At 45.0% G+C, this 23,982-nt stretch overlaps 1 protein-coding gene across 1 annotated transcript in view; it reads right to left on the reverse strand.

The window, feature by feature from the left end:
• PSMG1 (proteasome assembly chaperone 1) overlaps nucleotides 1–23,982 on the reverse strand; it is a 101,713-nt gene that overhangs the window by 14,496 nt on the left and 63,235 nt on the right. The window contains exons 5-6 of the mRNA XM_086935422.1: nucleotides 15,150–15,348; nucleotides 2,046–2,182 (exon numbers count right to left, since the gene is read on the reverse strand). Coding sequence (XP_086791548.1) covers nucleotides 2,046–2,182; nucleotides 15,150–15,348 — 336 coding nt within the window. The remainder of the gene's footprint in view (nucleotides 1–2,045; nucleotides 2,183–15,149; nucleotides 15,349–23,982) is intronic.

Below are 23,982 nucleotides of genomic sequence, written 5' to 3' on the forward strand. Positions count from 1 at the left end.
AGAGTGCAATTAAATATATATGTGTGTATCATGCATGTCAAATGGAGAAAATTAAGAGTGTATGGTCTACTGGAAGGAATCTAGGTTTGACCTTTTGGGGCAGATCATATTCAAAATGTTGGGATAAAACCATTCCCATTTAGAATTATAGTATGTAGATTTATGATGAGATCCTCAAAATATGGCCTAGATCCCGACTTCATGAATAACCGTTGAACACCTGGCAAAGTTATTCACCATTTGAGTCTGTGTCTGTTTTGGTCTGTGTCTGTTTTGGTCTGTGTCTGTTTTGGTCTGTGTCTGTTTTGGTCTGTGTATTTCGGTCTGGGCTGTACATATTCATGAGGGAAACTTGCATCTCTGTTGGCTATGCTATGACAACGCTGATTTAGATTTAATAAAAATGTGTGTTAAACATTTTATACATTTCTGCACTAAAATGAAAACGCTATACTTGGCAGATTTGTATATTTCTGTGTTTGGTGAAAAAAAAGCGCAAACTAGGCCTAACTTCCATCTTAGATTTTAATGTAGCCATGACATGCGTTTTCATTTCTCATTATGAAAGCGCATGGAACTAAAATGTATACAGATGCTCTGTATTGATATGCTGTTCTTGAAGAACTAAGTTTGTCTAGCTTGCTTCGGGCTCCTGAAATCGCTGAGGAAAATCCTGTCCCTCCTGCCCCCCAACTCCCCAAAACTGCTAATTCAAGGCTTAATACTCTCGAGGCTTGACTACAGCAATGTGATCTACCTGGGTGCCCCCGAAACGACGCTGAACAAGCTTCAGAGAATTCAGAACATCGCGGCCCGGATTCTCACAAATACCCCTGCTAGAGCTTCGGCCAAACCTGCACTAAAACTCCTCCACTGGCTTCCTATAAGGGAGCGGGTCAAATTCAAGGCCCTGTGCTTAGCCCACAAACTGCTACAAAACCAAGGCCCCCCTGTTCTCAGGAAACTCATCAAACCCTACAAATCCCCAAGACCCCTCCATTCTGACATGGAAAATTTCATCACTATCCCCAGATTTAAGAAAGCCCGCTCAGGAGGAAGACGTTTCTCAGTCCACACCGCACGTCTCTGGAACTCACTTCCCCGCGACCTGAGACTTGAACCACAATATCTTCGCTTCAGGAAGCGGCTCAAAACCCACCTTTTTCCCAAATGATTCATGCCTGTCCGTAAACTTGATCTTCTGTTCCACCCTCCCCTCCCTCCCCTCCCCCCTTCCTTCCTTGTCCCACTGACCTGAAGAGATAGGATCTTTTAGCGCTGGGATACCTCCGGGTGACTACGCGCTCTATAATAATAATAATAATAATAATAATTTGTACCACCACCTCCGATAACGTTATGTTCTAATAGGGCGCATTAATATTAAAGTTAGGGGCTAGTGCTAGAATGGTGGCATTAGATGATGTTGTATAATTTTGTATTGTGACTATTGTGTCAGTTCATTGCTACATTTGCTCACCCTATGAGGCCTGTGTGATTTCCACTGACTTCTACTGAAGATTTGCTTATAAAAATGACTCATTTTGGAGGTAAGCCAATCTTCTGACCCCCTGACTTAAGAGGCTGCACCTGTCTGGTTTTGTCTCATACTTCGAATGCTTCTGCCTTGATGCCAGGACATCATATTGCCGCATTTGATTGAGCCTATGCTAATTCCCTATGTATTCTGGTTGACTATTATTTTTGCCCTTTGCAATACTCTACAATTATTCTTAATCAACCTTTATTTTACGTGTGGGTACCTTGCATTACACGGGGGAGGGGAGGAGGCGAGGCACAGATGTGTGGAGAGAGGTGTTGGGGATATAATAAGTAAGTCAAATATCTCGACGAAAGCTTGCAATGAAACCCTTACACTTCTCAATAAATATTGTATCTCTCAAATTATATCAAATTATATGTGCATTCTGTTTAGATAATTCCCTCAGGCAAATTCAAATTTGTACAAAAAGGCAGAGTAGAAACCGTAGACTGTATTAAGGTAGTTACTTAAAACTGTCAAGTTAAAAAAAAAACATTCTTACCGTGAAGAAACTGCGAAGATTTTGATGAGACGACACAGTCTTGAATGCGTCAATGGTAATGGAGTCTAGTTTGATGGCATCTGTGTAACACTGGTACAGAACTGCAGGAATCTGCCATACCTGACAGTAACTCAGAACTGAGGGAAGGAGCAGAAGGAGAAACAAAAATACACGGTTTGATCTTCTTGGATTAAATCGGTCCCCCTTCAGCAGGCCAGGCCTAAAGAGTACGCTAGCCCAAATACGGCTAAGTCTACTATCGCGACAGAGTCCAGGCATGAAGCACAGACAGTAATGTAAGTGATTCTCAGTCTGTACCTACTTTATAAGCCAAAAAATATTGCAAACATGGGCAATAGTGCCAAGTGTGCGACACGCAGCACTACAACATTTACTTTGAAGCTATTTAATGTAGGTGAAATTCTAAGGCTTTTTTTATACAGGGTTATACTTTAACGATTCTTCTACTAATGGAATCCCAAATGTAGTCTTTTCCAGAGACAAATGTTTTCATTTTTATTACATTATAAAAGTTAAAACCCGAGAAAAAGTCAGTGGCAAAATTGAAACTGATCAGCTGTACGTAGACCTCTGTGTTGCGTGATCTAATTCGCGGGTCTACTTTCCTGGCTCACTACAGCAGAGCATACTATCACAGTGGCATGCCCCTTCTTTGTAGGGATTGATACTTCCAAACAGTCAAAACATTGGCTTAGTTCCTCAGCACAACACCAGTAGACCAAGCAGTGTATCTCAAAGCTGTTAACCCCTTGCATGCTCAGCTACAGTGCCGTTAGAACGCTCGCACGCTGGGATAATTCCCCTGCTGTGCTGAACGTTCTATTGAAACGGGTGTGGCTGTGACGAGCTCAGCTCGTCATGGGCACAGGAGCACCGGGGCGCTGTGCGCTCCCCAGCACAGCAGGAAAATTACCCAGGCAGCCAAGGGGTTAAGAGATGACTGGGTGACACAGTGCTCACCTGCCTACAGCACAACACCCAGCAATCACACTTACAAGCAAATAAACTGTAACTGGCCGCGCCTGTATGGTGTATGCAGGTTCTAGTTACTGGAATACACATTCGAACCAGAACCTGGGATGGGAAGAAGCTGTGCAGGACCTCCTTGCCAAGCAGGACATCATTCAAGGCATCAATAGTCCTACAGTGACTTGGGACTGTGTCCTCTAGGAGCCCTGCAGTTCTTCTAGTTGAGTAGATTCCTTTTATCTTGTGACATGCACCCCAGCCTCTATCAGAATGGGCCTCAAAGCCTGTACAGAGCAACATAAGATTTTATGGCAAGGCCTGGAGGCCAATATTTTGCATAATCCTTTATTGCTCTCAAACACAGCAGCAACATCAAAACTAGAATTAGAAGGACAATAAAACTCTAAAACACTGAACATACATATATCATCAGACAAAGTAGCCATCTTCCTCTTTTGTTGCTGCTCGAGCATAGGTAAGTCCATTCATATGTTTTGAACTTGAAAATGTTTGTGGTGTGTTTGGCTTGGAGAATGTTATTATTTTGAGAGTTAATTAATTTGAGATTTGCGAGAATCAAATTTGTTGGAGGTTATGTGTATTTAAGGATTTTTACGACAAACAAATACAAATATCGATTTTGGCAGTTTTAAAGGTAATAATAGCAGTATGATTCATTGGTGAGCGTCTGGTGGGGCTAGGGTTTACAGCGCGTATTGAGGAGGGATGGACTGTTATGAGATTTCATACCTAATTGAGCAGTTCAGGTTGTTACCGTTGGCATGCAGTTGTCTCCTTTCCAGTGAAGAATTGGCTTGGTAGTTTGGTCTGCCCTGTTCCCCTGATGCACTGGGCCAGGGACAGACTAATTTGCATGTAGCCAGGTTCTGAGCTGGGATGGTGCAGTGAGCTAAAAAACGGTGATGGATCAAGCCCTGATCTTTGGACAGGGTAAGAGTGGTCTGCTTAATTCAGACACTCTGTTCATCACCACCCCCTTTTCTGAATCGTTTTTGGCCACTATAGGTGTGGCAGGGTATACTCAGACATGAGTCCCTTGCTCATTGCACCATCAGGATTCAAGCAAGCCGAGCCGACGACGGTTGAAACGAAGCCTCAGCTCCACAAAATGGATGCTGCCACCACAGACACGAGTCTGACCCCCTGCAGCTGGGAGACCTTCCAGCGAGGGGAGCCTGGACAAAGGGTTTCCTGTCAGGGGCGGTGCTAGCACCGTCCCAGACATGGTTTTGTGTATCCTGGGTAGGCAGGGCTTTACAGGAAGGTGACTGCTGAGTGGCACCCCGGTGCTCACTACGCATAGGCCGGTCAGAACCAGTTCCAGGGGCACACCAGCCCCTGGCCTGGGGAAAGTCCGGCATGGCAGAGGGGTGTAACCACCCCCCTCCTAGTCCCACCCATAGGCAGGACCTAGTCACCGGGTCAGCCCCCTTTTTTAGTATAAAGATAGGAGCGGGCCCCCTGTTAAAATTAGATCATCTTTGGAATCAAGACACGACTTTCTGCGAAAGACATCAAGATTTCCTTCTTCAAGATTCTCCCTTGTGGCTAAGGAGTAGTCACCCTGCATCAAGCGGGCACCATCCTAAGAACACTGCGGTCTGCTGCAAGTCCTTCTTCACGAATCCGACGACCCAGCTCGACGAGACCCGGCTTCCCTGGCACCTCTGACCTCTACTCACCTCTACAGCAAAGCTGAGAACTGTGAGTGCGACGAGACCTCGAGGGACCGACGATCGCCAAGACTGCACAACTTCTTCGTAACAAGCCCACCGTGTGCTTCACTGGTGAGTGCTTTGGGGTCCGAGAAGCCCCAACCCTGAGCAGCTCCAGCACCGAAAATCAGCCCTCCAGCATCTCCACGATCTGCGTGGGGCCCTTCTGCTTTTGTGTGCTCACCGCGCTGTGTGGCTACTAGCCGGCTGGCTTTTGGCCTTCTACACGACGCCCGACGACATCACTGCTGCTGGTCTGGTTGCTCCAGACTGGCCCTTGCTTCCTTCTTCAAGAGAGGCACCCCGGACCCTCCTGGTCCACTCCAGACGCCATTTTGAGTCCACCGCGTGGGCTTGAATTTGCCAAGGCTTTGTTGCCCAATCCTGGGTCCAGCGACGCCGACAGCTTCAATCTTCGTGGGACAGCTCGCTCCTCCATCCTGGTCGCCGACAACGCCTCCTGGTCTGTGAGATCTGCGGGCACAGCGTCACCCACTCACCTAGTCGAGGTGACTACCATCCGGTGCCCTCCTGGTGCCACCTGACTACTGGCTAGTAGTCTCGAATTTGGTCCCCTCTGCTTTCAGGTGTCATCTCCCTTCGATCCAGGCTTGGATCCATCGAACTTTCTTCACTGGTCGCCTGCCAGCAACGTCTTTCTTCCAGGCTCCTGGTCCGTCTACGAGGATTCCCGACGTCTTTTGAGACCTATGCAGCTGCAGCCCCTGGGCTAGGTAACTTCAGCATTTCGGTGCCCCAGCATAGCCTCACTATCCAAGGGTCAGAATCCACTTTCGTTTTCCTCCTACGAGGTCGGGTTCGCCCGAGAACACTAACTCTGTGAAATCTAGCTACCATAGACTTTGTCCCGCATCCCGCGTGAGAGTGCACACTCTGCACCCGAGTCCCCTAGGCCTCCTAGAAGTAATCTGAAGATTCTATAGTCAAGACCTAGCGATTCCAAAGCCTATTAGTACTGTACTTACCTGCTAGTAATTTCGCATTCCACTTCCAGAGTATATGGTTTTCCGTGCCCCTCGGGCATTTGTATATACTGTGCTAACTTAAGTATTTTCGTAAGAGTTTTGTTTTGTGCTTAGTACCCTGTCCTCATAAAGAGTACAGGGCTGTTGTGATTCTTAATAAATATCTTGTTTATTTTCATAACACTTGTGTGGTGTCCTTTCACTTGGTGTTCAAGGGGTATATGTGTGGTATAACAGCTGGCTTAACACGCCCTCTCGAGTCTTTAGCCTTAGACTGCTCGTATCCACGCTACTAGGATAGCTGGTCTATAAGGTTGACTTACAACCAATCATCAATAAGGGTTGCTGGACTGATACATAGTGTTCACTAGAATAGTGAGCACTGCATATCAGGCCACCTTCTCACAGTCTGGTCTGCCCTGTTCCCATGATGCACTGGGCCAGGGACAGACTAATTTGCATGTAGCCAGGTTCTGAGCTGGGATGGTGCAGTGAGCTAAAAAACGGTGAAGGATCAAGCCCTGATCTTTGGACTGGGTAAGAGTGGTCTGCTTAATTCAGACAATCTGTTCATCACCACCCCCTTTTCTGAATCGTTTTTGGCCACTATAGGTGTGGCAGGGTATACTCAGACAAGAGTCCCTTGCTCACTGCACCATCAGGATTCAAGCAAGCCGGGCGGACAGCGGCTGAAATGCCAGAAACCGGTCCCCGGAAGCTTGTCTCCTTTCCAGTCAAGAATTGGCTTGGTAGTCTGGTCTGCCCTGTTCCCATGATGCACTGGGCCAGGGACAGACTAATTTGCATGTAGCCAGGTTCTGAGCTGAGATGGTGCAGTGAGCTAAAAAACGGTGATGGATCAAGCCCTGATCTTTGGACTGGGTAAGAGTGGTCTGCTTAATTCAGACACTCTGTTCATCACCACCCCCTTTTCTGAATCGTTTTTGGCCACTATAGGTGTGGCAGGGTATACTCAGACATGTGTCCCTTGCTCACTGCACCATCAGGATTCAAGCAAGCCGGGCCGACGACGGCTGAAATGCCAGAAACCGGTCCTCTGAAGCTTGTCTCCTTTCCAGTGAAGAATTGGCTTGGTAGTCTGGTCTGCCCTGTTCCCATGATGCACTGGGCCAGGGACAGATAATTTGCATGTAGCCAGGTTCTGAGCTGGGATGGTGCAGTGAGCTAAAAAACGGTGATGGATCAAGCCCTGATCTTTGGATTGGGTAAGAGTGGTCTGCTTAATTCAGACACTCTGTTCATCACCACCCCCTTTTCTGAATCGTTGTTTGAAATGCAGCTTGCTGTTGAGCGGGTGTGGTGGCTGTGAAGCGCGAGGCACAATCGGAGCGTGGAAAGCGCTTGAGCGGGCATCAGCATTCTTTGCTGCCGCTCGAGTGCGTCTGTTTCCTCTCACGTATGAGCTGTGAGGCGCGAGAGAGGAACGGAGCATGATAGGCGCTCAAGAGGAGAATAGCAATCTTAGCTGGTGCTCTAGCACATCTGTTTCCTCTCGCGTCTCCCGTATTGTGGAGCGCGAGGGAAGGAAATATTGAGCTTTGGGATCACAAGGCCGCCGTACTTACGCTACGTACGGAAGTAATCTTCAAAGTTTGGGGAAATTGGAAACAATCTATTTGAAGTATAGGGCGGCCATATTTTGGACAGTTTCGTCGATCGGAAACTGACAGAATGCTTGTCAGTTTCAGTCACTTTTTAGTCAGGAGTTCAAGAGCAGGTCGGTTACATAGCGCAGTGAGAATAATTTTGGGGTATTTGTCTTTGGGAAGTTGCAAACATTTGTAAGTGGTTTAGAGTGATATAGTTAGGTTGTGTTAATTGTTATAACTTAAGTTAGGTGTTTTTTTACTATCAAGATAGATAGTTTGTGTGTAGGAAATAATTAATTGTATAATATTAAGATAGAAAATAGTGATTTGAGGAAAGGATGAAACAGTATATGGAGAGAATGCTTGGAGAGATGTCAGCTTCAATTGATAGAAAGATAGAGTAGTGTGGAGAAAAGTTTGCAAATTAAAGACTCTAGGAAGAGGTCTGGTGAGTATGAAAGGTTTTGGAGAACAGAAAAAGTGGAGGTTGTTGCTGGAGGATCAGGTCAAGGAGTGAAAAAGGCGCAAAAAAGGAAAACTGTAGTGAGAAAGAGGAAGGAAAAGGTTCCTGAACGTAAGGTTCAAGTGTTTGATGTGCTATAAAGGCAAAAAGCGGCGCTGTAAAGATGAAAAGGAGACGCATAGTGTTGTAGGTTGCGACTCGTCTCCTGCCAGTGTGGATGTAGAGTTGACTTTCTCAACAAGTTTTGATGAAACAGAGGAGGAAGAGGTTCCCCATAAAAGGAGGAAGGTAGCAGAGAGCAAAATTAAAACATCGAATTGGGAGATTTTGTGGATCCTCAGGGTGAGGATATGTTTGCTCTTCTTTTGATCCAACAGCCTTTGTCTCCTCAATGGACTACTGCGGAGCATGTGGTAAGTATGTGAGATACTGGATTAGGAGGGAGATTCCTAAGGAGGTGCGGACAAGGTTGAGGTTGGAGTGCCCAAGACCAAGTTTGGATTGCAAGGTGGCATATACACCTGAATTGGATCCTAAAATGATGACTTTTTAAATAAGACTTGGGTTCTGTGCTCTCTATGCCACTGGAGTCAAGCTATCCTGGCTGATGAGGGGGATGCTTGGTTCCAGTCCAGAGAGGACCTGGCCTGGCAGTTCAGGATGGACTGTTCCTATTGGGCACAGGGTCAAGACTGATTTGCATATGGCTGGGTTCGTACTGGAATGGTATGGTGAGCAAAATTATGATGGATTTAGGCCCAGATCTTTGTACTGGGGTGAATGCATGACATTGTTCTGCATTCTGTCCATCAATTGTTCTTTTTGCATTTGTCACCCCGAATGGGACGGGTATGTCCAGACGTGGGTCCAGTGCTCTCCATGCCACTGGAGTCAAGCTGTCCTGGATGATGACGGGTGAAACCCCAATACCAGTCCTAGGATGCTTGGTTCCAGCCCAGGGAGGACCTGGCCTGGTAATTCGGGCTGGACTGTTCCTATTGGGCACAGGGTCAAGACTGATTTGCATATGGCCGGGTTCGTACTGGAAGGGCATGGTGAGCAAATAAAAGATGGATTTAGGCCCAGATGTCTGTACTGGGGTGAATGTATGACATTGTTCGACATTCTGTCCATCAATTGTTCTTTTTAACTTTTTTAAATAAGTCAGGAAGAGATCCAAGAAAGGGTCTAAATAAGGATGGAGAGATGCCAAGATAGGCTGCTTGATGTGCTCGGTCCACTAACAAAAGCATTTAATCTATGTGAGGAAGCACATACGAACAATAGTGGATGTTGGTGAGTTACGGCAATGGGTGCAAAGGGCAATTTGCCTTATTGGAAATTCAAATGCACCCTTATGTGTAGAGAGGCGTAAGAGCATCTTATTAAAGATTGACCCTAAATTGGCAGACCTGCTAAATAAGGAATTTGGATAGCAAAGCAAAGGTATGCTCTTCGGTGAGGAATTTGTGAAACACATGTCTAGGTACATTGGTACCTTTAATCCTTTACAAAAGGCTCAAAAGGATATCCAGAAGGTTTTTGGCACGGCCGGGAGAATGCGGGGTCGATTCCCCGGCCTCGATCAAGGGATTACCAGAGGGTCTTTTGGTAGAGGTAATAGACCCTATGGTTCAAGTTTCAGATATGGTTTCTCTAGATCAGAACAGGGTAGTTTCTACCCACAGAGGCAAAGGTCCAGGTCTCGTGGAATGTGGACGGAGAGAAGAACAAGAGGTTCATCAGGTAAGATCTTTCACAGACCCTATTTCTATCCATGTAAAATTGGGCGGCAGACTAGCCCAGTTTCTTTCCAGGTGGAAGGAAATAACTCAGGATCCGTGGCTCTTGGAAACAGTGGCAGGATACCATATAGTTTTTACGGAGACACCAGTTCAAGAGGTGTCCAGCTGTTTTAAGATTCCCAAAGGAACTGGAGGATCTAGTTATAAAGGAGGTAGAAGCATTGGCAGAGAAAGTGGCAACAGAAGTTGCGATGGTGGTGCCAGGGTATTTCGTGAGCAATATATTTTTGGTGGAAAAGAGGAGAAGGGTATGAGACCTGTTATAAACCTCTGAGTAGTAGCATGGTTAAGGTCCAGGGGAATTAGATTGATTGTTTATCTGGACAACATTCTGATTATCGCAGAGTAGAAGACTTTAGCAAAGGAGCAAACAGACTTTGCAATAGGGTCCTGGAGGATCAAGAAGTCGTGTGTGGTGCCAGTGCAAGTGATGCCGTTTTTAGGTTTTCATATTCTGACATTGGAATGTGTGTTGAAGTTGCCTATGGAAAAGGTGAAAAAAATTTGAAAGGAGGCAAAGAGAGTGAAGAGTGCCGAATGGTTCACTTCAGTTGGCAAGGTTGCTGGGCCTACTTTCAGCGTCTATTCAAGCTATTTTTCCCGCTCTCCTTCATTACAGATCATTGCATAGGTTGAATGGTTTTCATTTGAGGCAAGGGGCGACGTATTCACAGAAAGTGAGGATGAATCAGGAGGAGTTAGATTGGTGGTTATGAGCCTGGAAGCATGGAACGGAACAGCAATATTTGGAGAAGTTGCAGAGGTGGGGATAGAGACTGAGGCGAGTCAGTATGGTTGGGGAGCAAGGTTTAGGACACTGTCAACTGGGGGACAGTGGTCCAAAGAGGAGAGGGAGCTTCACATAAATTGTCTGGAGCTCCTGGCAGGATTGTTTGCGGTCAAGAGTTTCATGAAGGATTAAGTACAATGTTGTGTTCTGCTAAAGATGGACATTTCATTAGTGCGTTATGTGAACAAGCTGAGGGGTCCTCGGTCAAGGGGACTAGCGGAATAAGCAAAGGAGTTTTGGAGGTTCTGCTTGGAAAAAGAGATTATGGTGCAGGCCCAAAATATACCAGGGTTGAGCAACACGGAAGCGGATTGGTATTCAAGGTATCTCAAGGATGTGCGCAATTGGAGATTGGACAGGGGAGTTTTTCAGAAGTTAAAGCAGAGGTGGAGGTCCTCTGCAGGTGGATTTATTTGCGGATAGACTGAATGTGCAGTTGGAGACCGGATCCAGAAGCGAAGGAGATAGATGCTTTCCTACAGGTGTGGGGAGGTTTTATGCCTTCCTGCCGTTCTCCATGAGGGAGAGGGAGAGGGAGAGGGAGAAGGAGAGGGAGAGGGAGAGGGAGAGGGAGAGGGAGAGGGAGAGGGAGAGGGAGAGGGAGAGGGAGAGGGAGAGGGAGAGGGAGAGGGAGAGGGAGAGGGCGAGGGAGAGGGAGAGGGAGAGGGAGAGGGAGAGGGAGAGGGAGAGGGAGAGGGAGAGGGCGAGGGCGAGGGAGAGGGAGAGGGAGAGGGAGAGGGAGAGGGAGAGGGCGAGGGAGAGGGCGAGGGCGAGGGAGAGGGAGAGGGAGAGGGAGAGGGAGAGGGAGAGGGAGAGGGAGAGGGAGAGGGAGAGGGAGAGGGAGAGGGAGAGGGAGAGGGAGAGGGTGAGGGAGAGGGAGAGGGAGAGGGAGAGGGTGAGGGAGAGGGTGAGGGAGAAGGAGAGAGAGAGAAAAAAGTTTGTCCTGATAAAGCCATTGTGGCAGGCCCAACTGTGGGTCCCAGATGTGATGAGTTTGTTGATGGAGGATCCTGTTTTGTTGCCAATTTTCCAGAGGGTTCTTTTGTTTCCACTGGGAACGTGTACGAGTTGGTGGTGACAGGCCAGTTGAGGCTTCTAGCTTGGCTGATTTCAGACGAATTTGGCAAGTGCATGGATTATCAAAGGAGGCATCGGATCTCATTGCAAGGTCGTGGGTTTCAGTAACTACTAAGGTCTAGAGGTCAGCTTGGAGGAAGTGGTGTAGTTGATGCGTTGAGAGGGGTTTGGATTCCATATCAGCACCTCTAGTGGAGGTTGAAAATTATTTATCTGTTCTGTATAAAGGTGATTTGGCTTACAATACAGTGAATTTGAGCAGGTCTGTGATTTCAGCGGGGCATGTTTTGGTGGATGGTGTGCCTGTGGGTCAGCATGCATTAGTTAAAAAGGCTGGTTAAAAGTGTGAGGTTGGAGTTGCCACCTAAGGCAAAGTATAATGTTCTTTGGGATGTTTCCGTTGTTCAAAGGGAGTCGGACAGTTGGGGTGCATACTCGTCGTTGAGTCTTGAGTTGTCGTCATGGAAATTGGCGATGCTTTTGTGTTTGGTATCGTTTATCAGGGTTTTAGATATCAGAGCTTTGGAAGTGAGTTCTAGGAGTTACCAACCGGAGGGTGTGTGTTATGAGTTGCGGAAAAGTACAAAGACTATGTCTAAGACTATTTTTTATCCTCGTATGGATGGGCATAGTAATTTGTGTGTGGTTCGTTATTTGAGAGAGTATGAGTTGAGAACATTAGGTTTAAGGGAATGTGGTTGTTCCAAGTTGTTGATTTCTTTCAGGAGGCCTATTAAGGCAGTTTCTGTTCCAACCTTGCTAGGTGGGTGAAAGAGGTAATGTGTAAGGCTGGTGTAGATGTGAGTATGTTGGGGGCTCATTCTGTTAGGGGTGCTATGGCTAGTAAGGCGTTAATGACAGCTTCTAGTTTGAGGGGCATTTTGAAGGCGGCTGATTGGTCAAATGATTCAACTTTAAAAAAAATCTATTTTAAACCTGTGAAAAATGTGTTGGAAGAACTTTGAACATGCATAATATTGGCCCTTAGGCCTTGTCATAAAATGCAGATTTTCCACAGTTTTAATGGGGAAAAAAAATCATGAATTTATAAATGCATAGAGGTTAATATTACCCCTCCGCTTACCCATCCCATTTTAAACTATTTGTTCTTTTTTGTTTAGGTTAAAGGAGAGAAGATGGATATTGGGGACGAGACCTTGGAGAACACAAATAGATTGAACTTTTTGGTTCTACAGATGGGACTTTATTGGTTTCGCAGCTATTAAGCCTGTAGTGATGTTATATGCATGTTCAGTGTTCTATTGTTCTGATTTTGATGTTGCTGCTGTGTTTGAGAGCAATAAAGGATTATGCATAATATTAGCCTCTGTGCCTTTAATAAAATCATGATTTTATTCCCATTAAAACCGCGGAAAATATGCATTCACACTTATCTGTGTTGTTGCTAATGAATAGTTTTCAATTAAACATTCTCTAAAAATCACTAAACTGTTCTAGGTTTTCGCTGTAACTATTAAAACTAAAACTAATGACATCGTGATTGCAAAGCATTGCTTACTCCGAGAAGTATGAAATCTAGGAAAGAAGACAGAAATATTCATAAGTCATGTAGAAAACATGTTCACTTTAGAAATGGAAATGGATTCACCCTAAGGAAAATGTCGTCCTCGTACTGTAATGCGAGTAGACAACTGACTACCTCTTATATTGCTGCAGCAGATGAAACACCATTCAAAAAGGATTGTAATAAGCCGGGATTCTTCAACGAGTAGCTGCTGAGCTACTGGCATCTCTCCAGTGACCTGTAAGTAGCTCTCCTGGCTACAGTCCGGTTTTTTAAGTTAGAAGCTTTTGTTTGGTTGAATTAACTGACGGCTAACAAAATTTAAAGTGTGCATTTGAAACGAAAATGTGTGTGATTTAGAACTTATAACCGGATGTTTGGAGGAAAATGGTTGAATTTTCAAAATGTATTTAAAGCGTATATTAAAGTGGTAAATCATGTGAGGATGGGGAGACTTCTTACTAACATTATTACCTTAATGCACTGGTACTGCAGCCGTTATGTATTACCAATGTAAAAGTATTTTAAATTGATATAGCCTTTTTACATTCTTGCTTGCAACCCTCCTGATGCACTGTTGTCAACACTGCTGGTAATCTTGCATAGGCTGGTCACTACCGTAATCTGGTCACCATTACAACACTAATAGTAATAGCTTGGGATGATTGTCAATCAAAAGTAGCTCTCATAACAAACTATAAACAGGGTCTTCCGCTAGGATGAAAAGTGTAGACTGTGTCACATATTGGTGTTTCATGGGGCTCTGCGGGCACTACTTTTGAAAATATCTAATTCATTCGGAAACAGAGACATCTTTAGCATCTTTATTAAGCATAAGTACACAGGTTCGAAATGAAGCCTCACTGTGTTTTTCACAGAGTGAGGACTAATTCGATATAGGACCTTTCTACCCTTCTGAAGATGGATAAAAAAAGGGACAGGCAGGAATATTGGCTAGTACACCTGCTGCAAGCAGCTTCCTAAAATAGATAGCAATGTTGAAAACTGTGCAGTGATGCATACCTAGTCTTATGAAAGCCACTCTCTCCTTGAATGGGACTCACTGCAGCACACAAAGGTAATTGGAGATGTGAGCTAGGCGTGGGCTCCAACCCTCTTCAGGGCTGCAATGCTTTGTTCTAGCTCAAGCAGCGAGTCCGCTGGCATACTGTGGTACAGAGAGTTTAATCAGCACCCAATAGCTTTGTAGAGGTTGCAAGTCAATTCTCTCTTGTAAGGACACCAAACATTTCTCTCTAATCAAGGACTACTCGTGAGGTAGAGATTCATTTAATCGGACTTTGCGGGCCTAATCAGCATTAGTTTTCTAGCCAGAATTCTTTAATTCAGCTCACTTGTGCAGGGCAAAATCTAAATTATGTTGAAAATTTAAAGCCACACCATACCCTCATCAAGGGCACGCATTAAGTAAACAATATTTTATAACAGAAATGTAAAAAATTTAGATGGATAAAGATTTTGAAAGTTATCACGCGTTATAATAGTCAACAAAAACAAATTTGCATAGCTCAAACTAAATAAATCTAACACAAGAAGGGAAACAGAATTGTACCATGGGGCTTTATGCTAAAATTAATAAGTCATATGTGGAACACAGAGCTTCGGATATGACTCTCGGCGTTATACCCACAGTTAATTTAGATGTTATCAAAATCTCCATTATGATTTAGTGTCAGTCAATGCAAAGTTGCAGAGCTGTGGCACACTAAGAAATAATGCATCCTTTTGCCTGAGAAAATGATTTTATCATATTACCTTTGCATGAGAGTTGAAGAAAGAACACAATTACTGCTAGCAGCAATTGACGGATTTGATGTGGGGGCGGGGGGATCTTTTTGGGACATTATTTATAAGCCCTTATGTTACAAAACAGGTAAAAATTATGGTGAGGCTTATCCCTTCCTGACACCCGTTTGTAAATAACCAGTTAAGCATCTATAGCAATACATAAGATTCAAACGAGATAAAGTCTGAAACATTAAAAGTGATATCATGAGGTTGAATTTTTTTTTTAATTAAACAACCTTCAAAAATTTGACTTACTTTGATTACTGATATATTCAACATTTTATACCCTTAGAAAAAAGTCACAGGACAGTACCTGCAGCGGGAAGGCCATCAACAATATTGGGCTGCTCCAGCGGTGAACAAGAAGCATCTTGGGTGGATTCCAAGGTACTCAAAGCTTTCAGAAATGGGACTGGAAGTGTAAAAACTGATTCCGTGGTTTTATAACTGGCGACGGGGCAAGTTGATAAAACAGTCACTTTTAAATGAGTCTTCTCCATGCAGCCGAAAACCTGCAGATGGAAAATTCAATAAGGTTCAAGCAAACAGTAAATAAATCAGCAGTGTCCAAGTAAAATAAAAATATAATCAGTCCTTTTTTGATAAAAGCATATCCATATGTTGTCAGAGAGAAAGCAATATCGTTTAGACTTATACGGAGCAAAGGCTTACCTTCTTAAAATGAAAGTTTTTTGGGGTAATGCAACAGCAGACACGGACACAATTAAATCTGTCTGAATGTTGCTTCTAATCCAAATGCTACTTTGGAAAGTCGTGAAGTCTGAAAACAAGTGCAAAGCCTTCACCGGTGGATCTTTCCGTGTTCCCTCTCTCAAGGAAATCTTCATGACACTCACCGTAACCATCCCTTCATCAGGGTTCAATACAAGAACCTATGAAACAAGCAACAATTCCCCACCCCCTTTGAAAAATTGGGCGTTCCATCTTATATTTGCCATACCCTTCCAAGATCCTGGCAAGTGAAGTAATCAGACAGATTCAGAAATATACAATAACACTGCAATCTACTCAAAATTCACAAGTCAATTGCCAACCCTCAAAAAGAACCAAAACCATATAGCACAGCGTCTAGGAGGACTTCCTCCAGTGAAGAATGCCGGGGATGTTTGCACAGCCTTTTTCACACAGTGGCCAAAACATGCCAATAAGGTGCCTTTGAGCGTAGATGAGTCTCCCCTAAGTTGCCCTACTTGGATCAGTCTTACTTCTAAACCACACTGAGCCCATCAGGATATCCACCGTCCAGTTGACCAAGAATAGAGGTGATTGAGGGACAGTCGATCCTCTAATCTGGCACACCCAGACCGTTGCTTCAGCAGAAGGAAAGAAGGGGCTGCCTGGAAACCATTTCATCCTACATCCATTGTTTTACTGCCAGGATGTCTGCATTTCCAAAAAACATGCTGGTCATTTGCGCCGCAGAAGGATGCTACTGAGGAGTATACATGGTTGTGATATAAAGCAATCCCTCCCTTTTAAGACAAAAATAAATCAATCCCTTTCAACAGAATGGAAGCAGCTGATGTTTTTTTACTTAGGGACTGTAAAAGGCACATGTTTAAAATATGCAAACAAAAGTAACTTGCCGTTTACTATAAAAGGTTTCCACTTTGAGCGAGTTTTAAGTTGAACTATTCCTTGAGCATTAACAAACGCATCTGACTTTAAGCAGTGAAAAATGACAGATAAATGTTTTTCCCACACTTAAGTGTGTGATACTATCCGAAATGTTTGTTGCTTTCATAAAGTGCTGTACCAACAGTAATAAGAAAGTACCATTATCACAAACCTCAAATGCATGTCATTTATTTTCTACACATCACAGACATTATTCTGATGAGTTTGTAACATATTGTTATGAACACTAAAACAGATAGCTTCTTTAAGCATTCTTTGTGATTCATTCATCTGTGTTTCATCATTGCCAACAGATTTAACAACTCGCTTGGAGTAAGCAGCAGTGATAGGTTTGCTTGTAGAGTAATGAATTCTGAATCTACAGTGCCAAATGTATTATGGAGGATTGTCTTAATAAGGTACAAAGTAAGTGTTACATAAAGTAGCATTTGCAATGCAATAGGTCTCGCATTAATTACGTTTGAGCTATTGGCATTGCTAAATATTGCAACACCAATTGCAACAAAAGTCTATAAATTGTAGGCCAAAAAAGTGAATTTATTTTTGTAGCAATGGTGGCATGCTGTGCTTTAGATGAATATGTTTAAAAGTAAAGTGCGCCATACTGCAATTGCTCCAATAGTTAATTGTGGATGCGTTAACAATTGATGTGCGCACTGATGGCTGGTGGTGTGTGTGCCTGTAGAAATTGTGCACGGGTGGCGGGTGGTGTGTGTGCCTGGTGAAAGTGTGCACTGCTGGATGGTGGTGTTTGTGCCTGGTGGAAGCGTGCACTGACGGCTGGTGGTGTGTGTGTCTGGTGAAAGTGTGCACTGATGGCTGGTGATTTGTGTGCCTGGTGAAAACGTGCATTGACGGCTGGTGGTGTATGTGCCTGGTGAAAGCTTGCACTGATGGCTGGTGGTATGAGTGTGTGCCTGGTGAAAGCTTGCACTGACGGCTGGTGGTGTGTGTGTGCCTGGTGAAAGCGTGCACTGACGGCTGGTGGTGTGTGTGTGCCTGGTGAAAGCGTGCACTGATTGCTGGTGGTGTGTGTGTGCCCGGTGTAAGCATGCACTGACGGCTGGTGGTGTGTGCCTGGTGGAAGCGTGCACTGACGGCTGGTGGTGTTTGTGCCCGGTGAAAGCGTGCACTGACGGCTGGTGGTGTTTGTGCCTGGTGAAAGCGTGCACTGACGGTGTTGTTGTGTGGTTGTGAGTGTGGTTGTGAGTGTGGTTGTGAGTGTGGCTGTGAGTGTGGCTGTGAGTGTGGCTGTGAGTGTGGCTGTGAGTGTGGCTGTGGTTGTGAATGTCTGGCGGAAGCGTGCACTGACGGCAGGTGGTGTTTGTGCCCGGTGAAAGCGTGCACTGACGGCTGGTGGGGTTTGTGCCCGGTGAAAGCATGCACTGGCAACTTATGGTGTCTGTGTCTGGTGAAAGTGTGCACGGACAGTGTGGTTGTGTGTGGTGTGTGTGTGTGTGTGGTGTGTGTGTGTGTGTGTGTGTGTGGTGTGTGTGGGGGGTGCTGTGTGTGTGTAGTGTGGTGTGTGTGTGTGGTGCTGTGTGTGTGGTGTGTGTGGTGTGTGTGTGTGTGGTGCTGTGTGTGTGTGTGTGTGGTGGGTGTGTGGTGCTGTGTGTGTGGTGCTGTGTGTGTGTGGTGTGTGCGGTGCTGTGTGTGTGTGTGGTGTGTGCGGTGCTGTGTGTGTGAGGTGTTGTGTGAGGTGTTGTGTGAGGTGTGGTGTTGTGTGAGAGGAATTTTACACTGACTGTTGACACGCGTTGTCCGGTCCCTGAGAGGCGGACACGCTTTGGGCACCTGTCCACGTCCATCTTTAGCTGGTCAAGCAATGGGGGAAGCTTCAATCCATTCCTGCTCCCCTGCCCATGACACTATGCATGGAATGTTCCACAGACACAGCACATGCCTCCCCAGGGCCCAGGTATTGTTTCCCATTTCACTGTCGGCCGCGGACGGATCCATTGCAGAAATGGTGAGATAGACTGGTGGACTGAGCACGAGCTGTAGAAAAGCGTATTTAACCTGCCCGTCATGTATTCATATCCTGCACAGGTGTGGCCAAGTTCCAGTCAGTCTTCGAATTCGATAAAATGAGTGTGCTAATAATACTCCTATCTACACTTTAGGACACAATATATTTTGGGGTAACTTTTAACAGTAGGAAGAGGGCTGTTGGCAAATACTGTTGGGAGGCCACATCTATTCATACACGTGTAGCTATTTTTTAACGTAAAAATGAATGGTGCTCAGAAATGACGAGAGCACTGTGTGCTTTTTAAAATACCCCTCACACACTAAAAAAATCCTTTAGTGTCATGCTTCATCATAGGGGTCTTCCCGTCCCTCTACGGGGCGGGGCGTGCTACGACCTACGAACTACGCGGGAGCACTCGTTGTTGTGACAAAGGCTATGTGATGGTGCAGTGTAAGTGGTATCAATGAAGTGTAGGGACCTAGCTAGTGAGTGTGATAAAAAAGAAAAATTTAAAATTCCCTGGCTAGTAGAAAAAATACATTTTATTCACTTCTCTGGCTGGGAACATTAAGAAGGGGGTTTAGTGGTAGAGCAATTAGCTTGCAACCTGGTCAACATGTTTCGTAGGCAGTCCCCTACTGCCTACTCATCAGGACCTTCTAATGGTCCCTACTGCGAAGTGCTCGGTTTGTAAAGTGGTAAGCCTACTGTCCTACAAACTGGCAGCAAAAATCGGCTGCTAGTTTGGGCTACAGGGCATGAGCTGGCCCTACTGAAAACATACTTGATTTTCAATTGGTAGTCAGAAATATTGACCTATTGCGGTCTTAGTTCGACAATTGTTGCATGCCCCATGAGCTGGCAGACGAAGGGTTTTTCACTCGGTAGAATTTACCGCATGAGTACAATGCCTCGTTCCTACCCTTGTGCCGCTCCGTGGACGAGTCACGGAGCGGCACAAGGGTAGGAACGAGGCATTGTACTCATGAATTTACCGCATGAGTACAATGCCTCGTTCCTACCCTTGTGCCGCTCCGTGGACGAGTCACGGAGCGGCACAAGGGTAGGAACGAGGCATTGTACTCATGCGGTAAATTCTACCGAGTGAAAAACCCTTCGTCTGCCAGCTCATGGGGCATGCAACAATTGTCGAACTAAGACCGCAATAGGTCAATATTTTTGACTACCAATTGAAAATCAAGTACGTTTTCAGTAGGGCCAGCTCATGCCCTGTAGCCCAAACTAGCAGCCGATTTTTGCTGCCAGTTTATAGGACAGTAGGCTTACCACTTTACAAACCGAGCACTTCGCAGTAGGGACCATTAGAAGGTCCTGATGAGTAGGCCGTAGGGGACTGCCTACGAAACATGTTGACCAGGTAGCAAGCTAATTGCTCTACCACAAAACCCCCTTCTTAATGTTCCCAGCCAGAGAACTGAATACAATGTATTTTTTCCACTAGCCAGGGATTTTTTAATTTTTCTTTTTTATCACACTCACTAGCTAGGTCCCTACATTTCACTGATACCACTTACACTGCACCATCACATAGCCTTTGTCACAACAACTAGTGCTCCCGCGTAGTTCGTAGGTCGTAGCACGCCCCGCCCCGTAGAGGGATGGCAAGACCCCTATGATGAAGCATGACACTAAAGGATTTTTTTAGTGTGTGAGGGGTATTTTAAAAAGCACACTGTGCTCTCGTCTTTCCATTCTATAAGAGAGAGTTTAGCATTACACTGCAATCATTGAAAATAAAAATAAAAATCACCATTGCACATTGATAGAATCTTTTTGTTTGTATAAATCTGCTAGGAGGGTGATTCTATCATTACCTCTACACTTCCTCTTCTGTTTTGGGCTCAGGAATGACGACCAGCCTTTCAGCTGCCTGTGCGTCCGTGGTGTTTGTTATCTGTCATCTGCTGAAGTTGGCGGGGCTAGGGTGGAAAAAGCGGAAAGCCTCAACTAAACTTTGCAGACAGCCACAATGAAACACAGTGTTTGGAACATGGTGAACAGTTGCATATTTTGTTAACTGTTTTTTTTCCCCACGACATTGTGCCTCCTCCGGGAGTCCGATGGGGCATCAAAATGTCTCTTGTTGAATAATATTCTCTCCTGCTGTTCCCCAGTCCCAGATGTTGCAGCAAACTGTTAGATGATGCATATTATGGATAGAATGATGTCTAATAACTTGTTCTTTCATGGAGCCTCACAGCGTAATAATAAGCAACAGAAGACGTTTGTAAGCAACTTAATGGTCCTTATTTTACTTTCCGCAGAAGCCAGGAAGGCTTCGTTGCACTTACAGAGATTCCATGTTTGGCCTACTGCGTTTGCACTGCGTATAAGAGATACAAGTGAATGGGATATAAAGGAACTGCTATAAAAGCTGTTAGACTCCAAGAACCATGGCAAATGCTGATCACTTTCGCGGCCGATTTGATGTTCTCAGTGGCCGCGCGGCTCACTGAGAACATCAAAGCGGCTGCGAAAGTGCTCCCAAAGGCTGCAAGCTGACAAATGGTGCGTGCCGGGCGCACATGCACTGTACCCAATCCGCCTGCAGCCTTTAGGAGCATTTTCGAAAGTCCCTTTCTTAATTCTTGCAAAGCATCAATTACGCGATAGCTAGGCAAGACCTAAAAACATACTTATTGGCTTAAGTGTGCATGCATGCCAGGAATGGCATGCATGGGCAATTAATCACACAATTAACCACCCAATTTTACTCAATGCACTCAAAGATCGCTTCGGCCGCAGTGGCACGGTCCTTGAATGGTTCACCTCCTACTTCCAACATAGAACCCAACAAATTAAAATTCAAAACTGCCTCTCGAGCCCAACATCTTTCTCCCTAGGTGTCCCCGATCCATCCTCTCTCCCGCCCTTTTCAACATCTTTATGGAACCCATTACCCTCATACTTAAACAAGCCAGAATCAACTATCACCTGTACGCTGACGACACCCAACTGTACTTTAAAATAAAATCCCATTCTGATATACTGCACCTTAACACTACACTAACCAAGATCCAAACCTGGTTCTACAACAACCATCTCAAACTCATCCCTAACAAAACTGAGATCATCCTCTTCTCTCCCAAAAACAATCCTCTCCTCATTCAAACTTGGATCGCTGACCTTAATGCCCTAAACTGCTCTCTCTCCCTCGCCGAATCTGTCAAAACACTCGGCATCACCATCAACAACAAACTCACGCTATATTCCCATGTAAAGAACTCAGCAAAAAGTGCACTTTTCACGCTCCGGCATCTCAAAAAAATCAAACTTTTTATCCCAGCTGAAGACTTCACATTAGTTATCCAAGCTCTTGCTCGATCTAAAATAGACTACGGAAATGCCCTTCTCTCTGGTACTCCCAAAATCCACCTTGCCCCTGTGAAATCCGTCCTCAACCTCGCAGCCAGACTAACTGCAAACGTTTTGACCACATCTCACCTGCCCTCAAGGTCCTCAAATGGCTCCCCATCGAAGCAGATCCTCCTATAAAATTGCCTGTATAACACACAAAGCCCTCTATCAGAATACTCCAATCTACCTCTCAACCAAACTCAACAAAGCTGGCTGCACCCGGACATTGAGAAGCACGAATTCTCTTCTTCTCTTACCCCCACTACTAAATATTAGGGAAATTAATTCCCTGATCTCCTTTTTGACTACTTTCCCCCCTCCTTCCTTGGGCAACACCGCCGACCTCTGGCACTCCCACACCCCTCTCCCCTCCCTTACCAGCCCATTCTTTCTCAAATCCCTCCACTCTTCACCCTACTATACTCTCCCACACCCTACTATGTCCGCCGAACCCTCCCTGGTACACTGTAAAATTGTTATCTATAACAACATTCTTGTTCTTTTAAATGATTTTTGTTCTCTTCTATTCACTCATCTCACTACGTACTCTAAATTTTTCTTTTTACTATGTCAGACCACCTGTATAATTTATTTTGCTCATAAAAATTGTTGCTTTGTTGTTTATAACCATTGTAAATGATACCCTTGGGTGGAGCTAGCGCTATATAAAACCTTCAAAAGAAAATAAATAAATAAATAAAAATGGTATGGAATGACCGTCGTATGTCAGCATTTTCACCTATGGCAGCAAAAACTCTTAATGGAAGAAATGCTAAATACGGATCTCTGTTAGAGGAGATTGGATTAAGCTTTTCAAGATGTAATCACCTGTAATTAGTACCAACATTACTTGAAAAAATATTTTTGATTGCATACTAGAAAATATATACAATTATGAGATGCCCTTGTAATTTGCTTAAGGTCAATAATAGAAATAAAAGTTTCTGAATTATTTGTTTGTGAACTGGGATATGTCTCTCCTCTAGAACACATACCAATTTTGAGAAAAACGTTCTACGCAAGAGCCTACCTAGCCTTTGTACCCACACCTGAGAGGATGACTTCAGAACAGCCAAAGAACTCCATTGTTTTTTCAAGAAGATCCGGGTTCGTGCTTTCTTCCAGGATCAACCACCCATGGACCACTATGACTTGGATCTCCACAACCCCTCAACCGTTACCCCAGCAGCGGGTTTGGTCCCGTTACCCCAGCAGCGGGTTTGGTCCCACCAGAGGTACTCACCTTCGAACAAGCAGTGTTGAAAAAGGTCAAACTAACACCTAAAAGAAATTCATTTCACAACATGTCAAAAGCAGTGTCCACAGCCATGCGAACCTTGGGCACAGACACCATTATTACGATCAATTCTGCAGACAAGGTAGGGGCCATATTCATCCAGTTCACAGAGGACTACAGCTGAGAGTGCAGACGTCAACTATCCCACAATATTTACTACACCCCCATCAGGGAGGACCCCACCAGGCGCCTAACCAGACATATCGCCTCCATTGCTTTTGAGGCGGAAACACAGGGCTGGATTAGCAAGAAGGAGGCGGCAATTCTGATGAAAGACTAACCCAGGACACCATACTTCTATACCCTCCCCAAAATTCATAAGCGATCAGACCACCACCAGGGAGACCTATTGTCTCTGGCATAGGATCAATACTTGATGCCCTGTCACAATTCTGCGACCATTTTCTGCAACCATTAGTAACAAAGATCCCGTAATTTCTAAAAGACACAACAGCAGTCATCAATCTGCTGGGATCAATGGGTGAGGACCACCCTATTGACCTCCTCATCACTCTAGACGTAGAGGCACTGTACAAAAACATACCTCAGGATGCTACACTGGAGGGGGTAGAGGGCATTCTGAGGGAGGAGAAATGGACTGCCCCTACCCCAGTGAGCTTCATCATGGAGTGTGCGACCCTAGCGCTAAAGGATAATTATTTCAAGTTTGAAGCCCAACTATGCCACCAGACCCATGGCACCTCGATCGGGGCCACCTTTGCTCAGAGCTTGGCCTGTGTTTATATGGCCAACTTCAAGAAAAAATACATCGAAAGCGCAAACAATCCATACAAAATGAACATACTAACAAGGCGATGGTATATCGACGATATACTGATC

Source organism: Lissotriton vulgaris, chromosome 8, assembly GCF_964263255.1.
Source record: "Lissotriton vulgaris chromosome 8, aLisVul1.2, whole genome shotgun sequence".
In the NCBI taxonomy this organism is placed as follows: Eukaryota; Metazoa; Chordata; class Amphibia; order Caudata; family Salamandridae; genus Lissotriton; species Lissotriton vulgaris.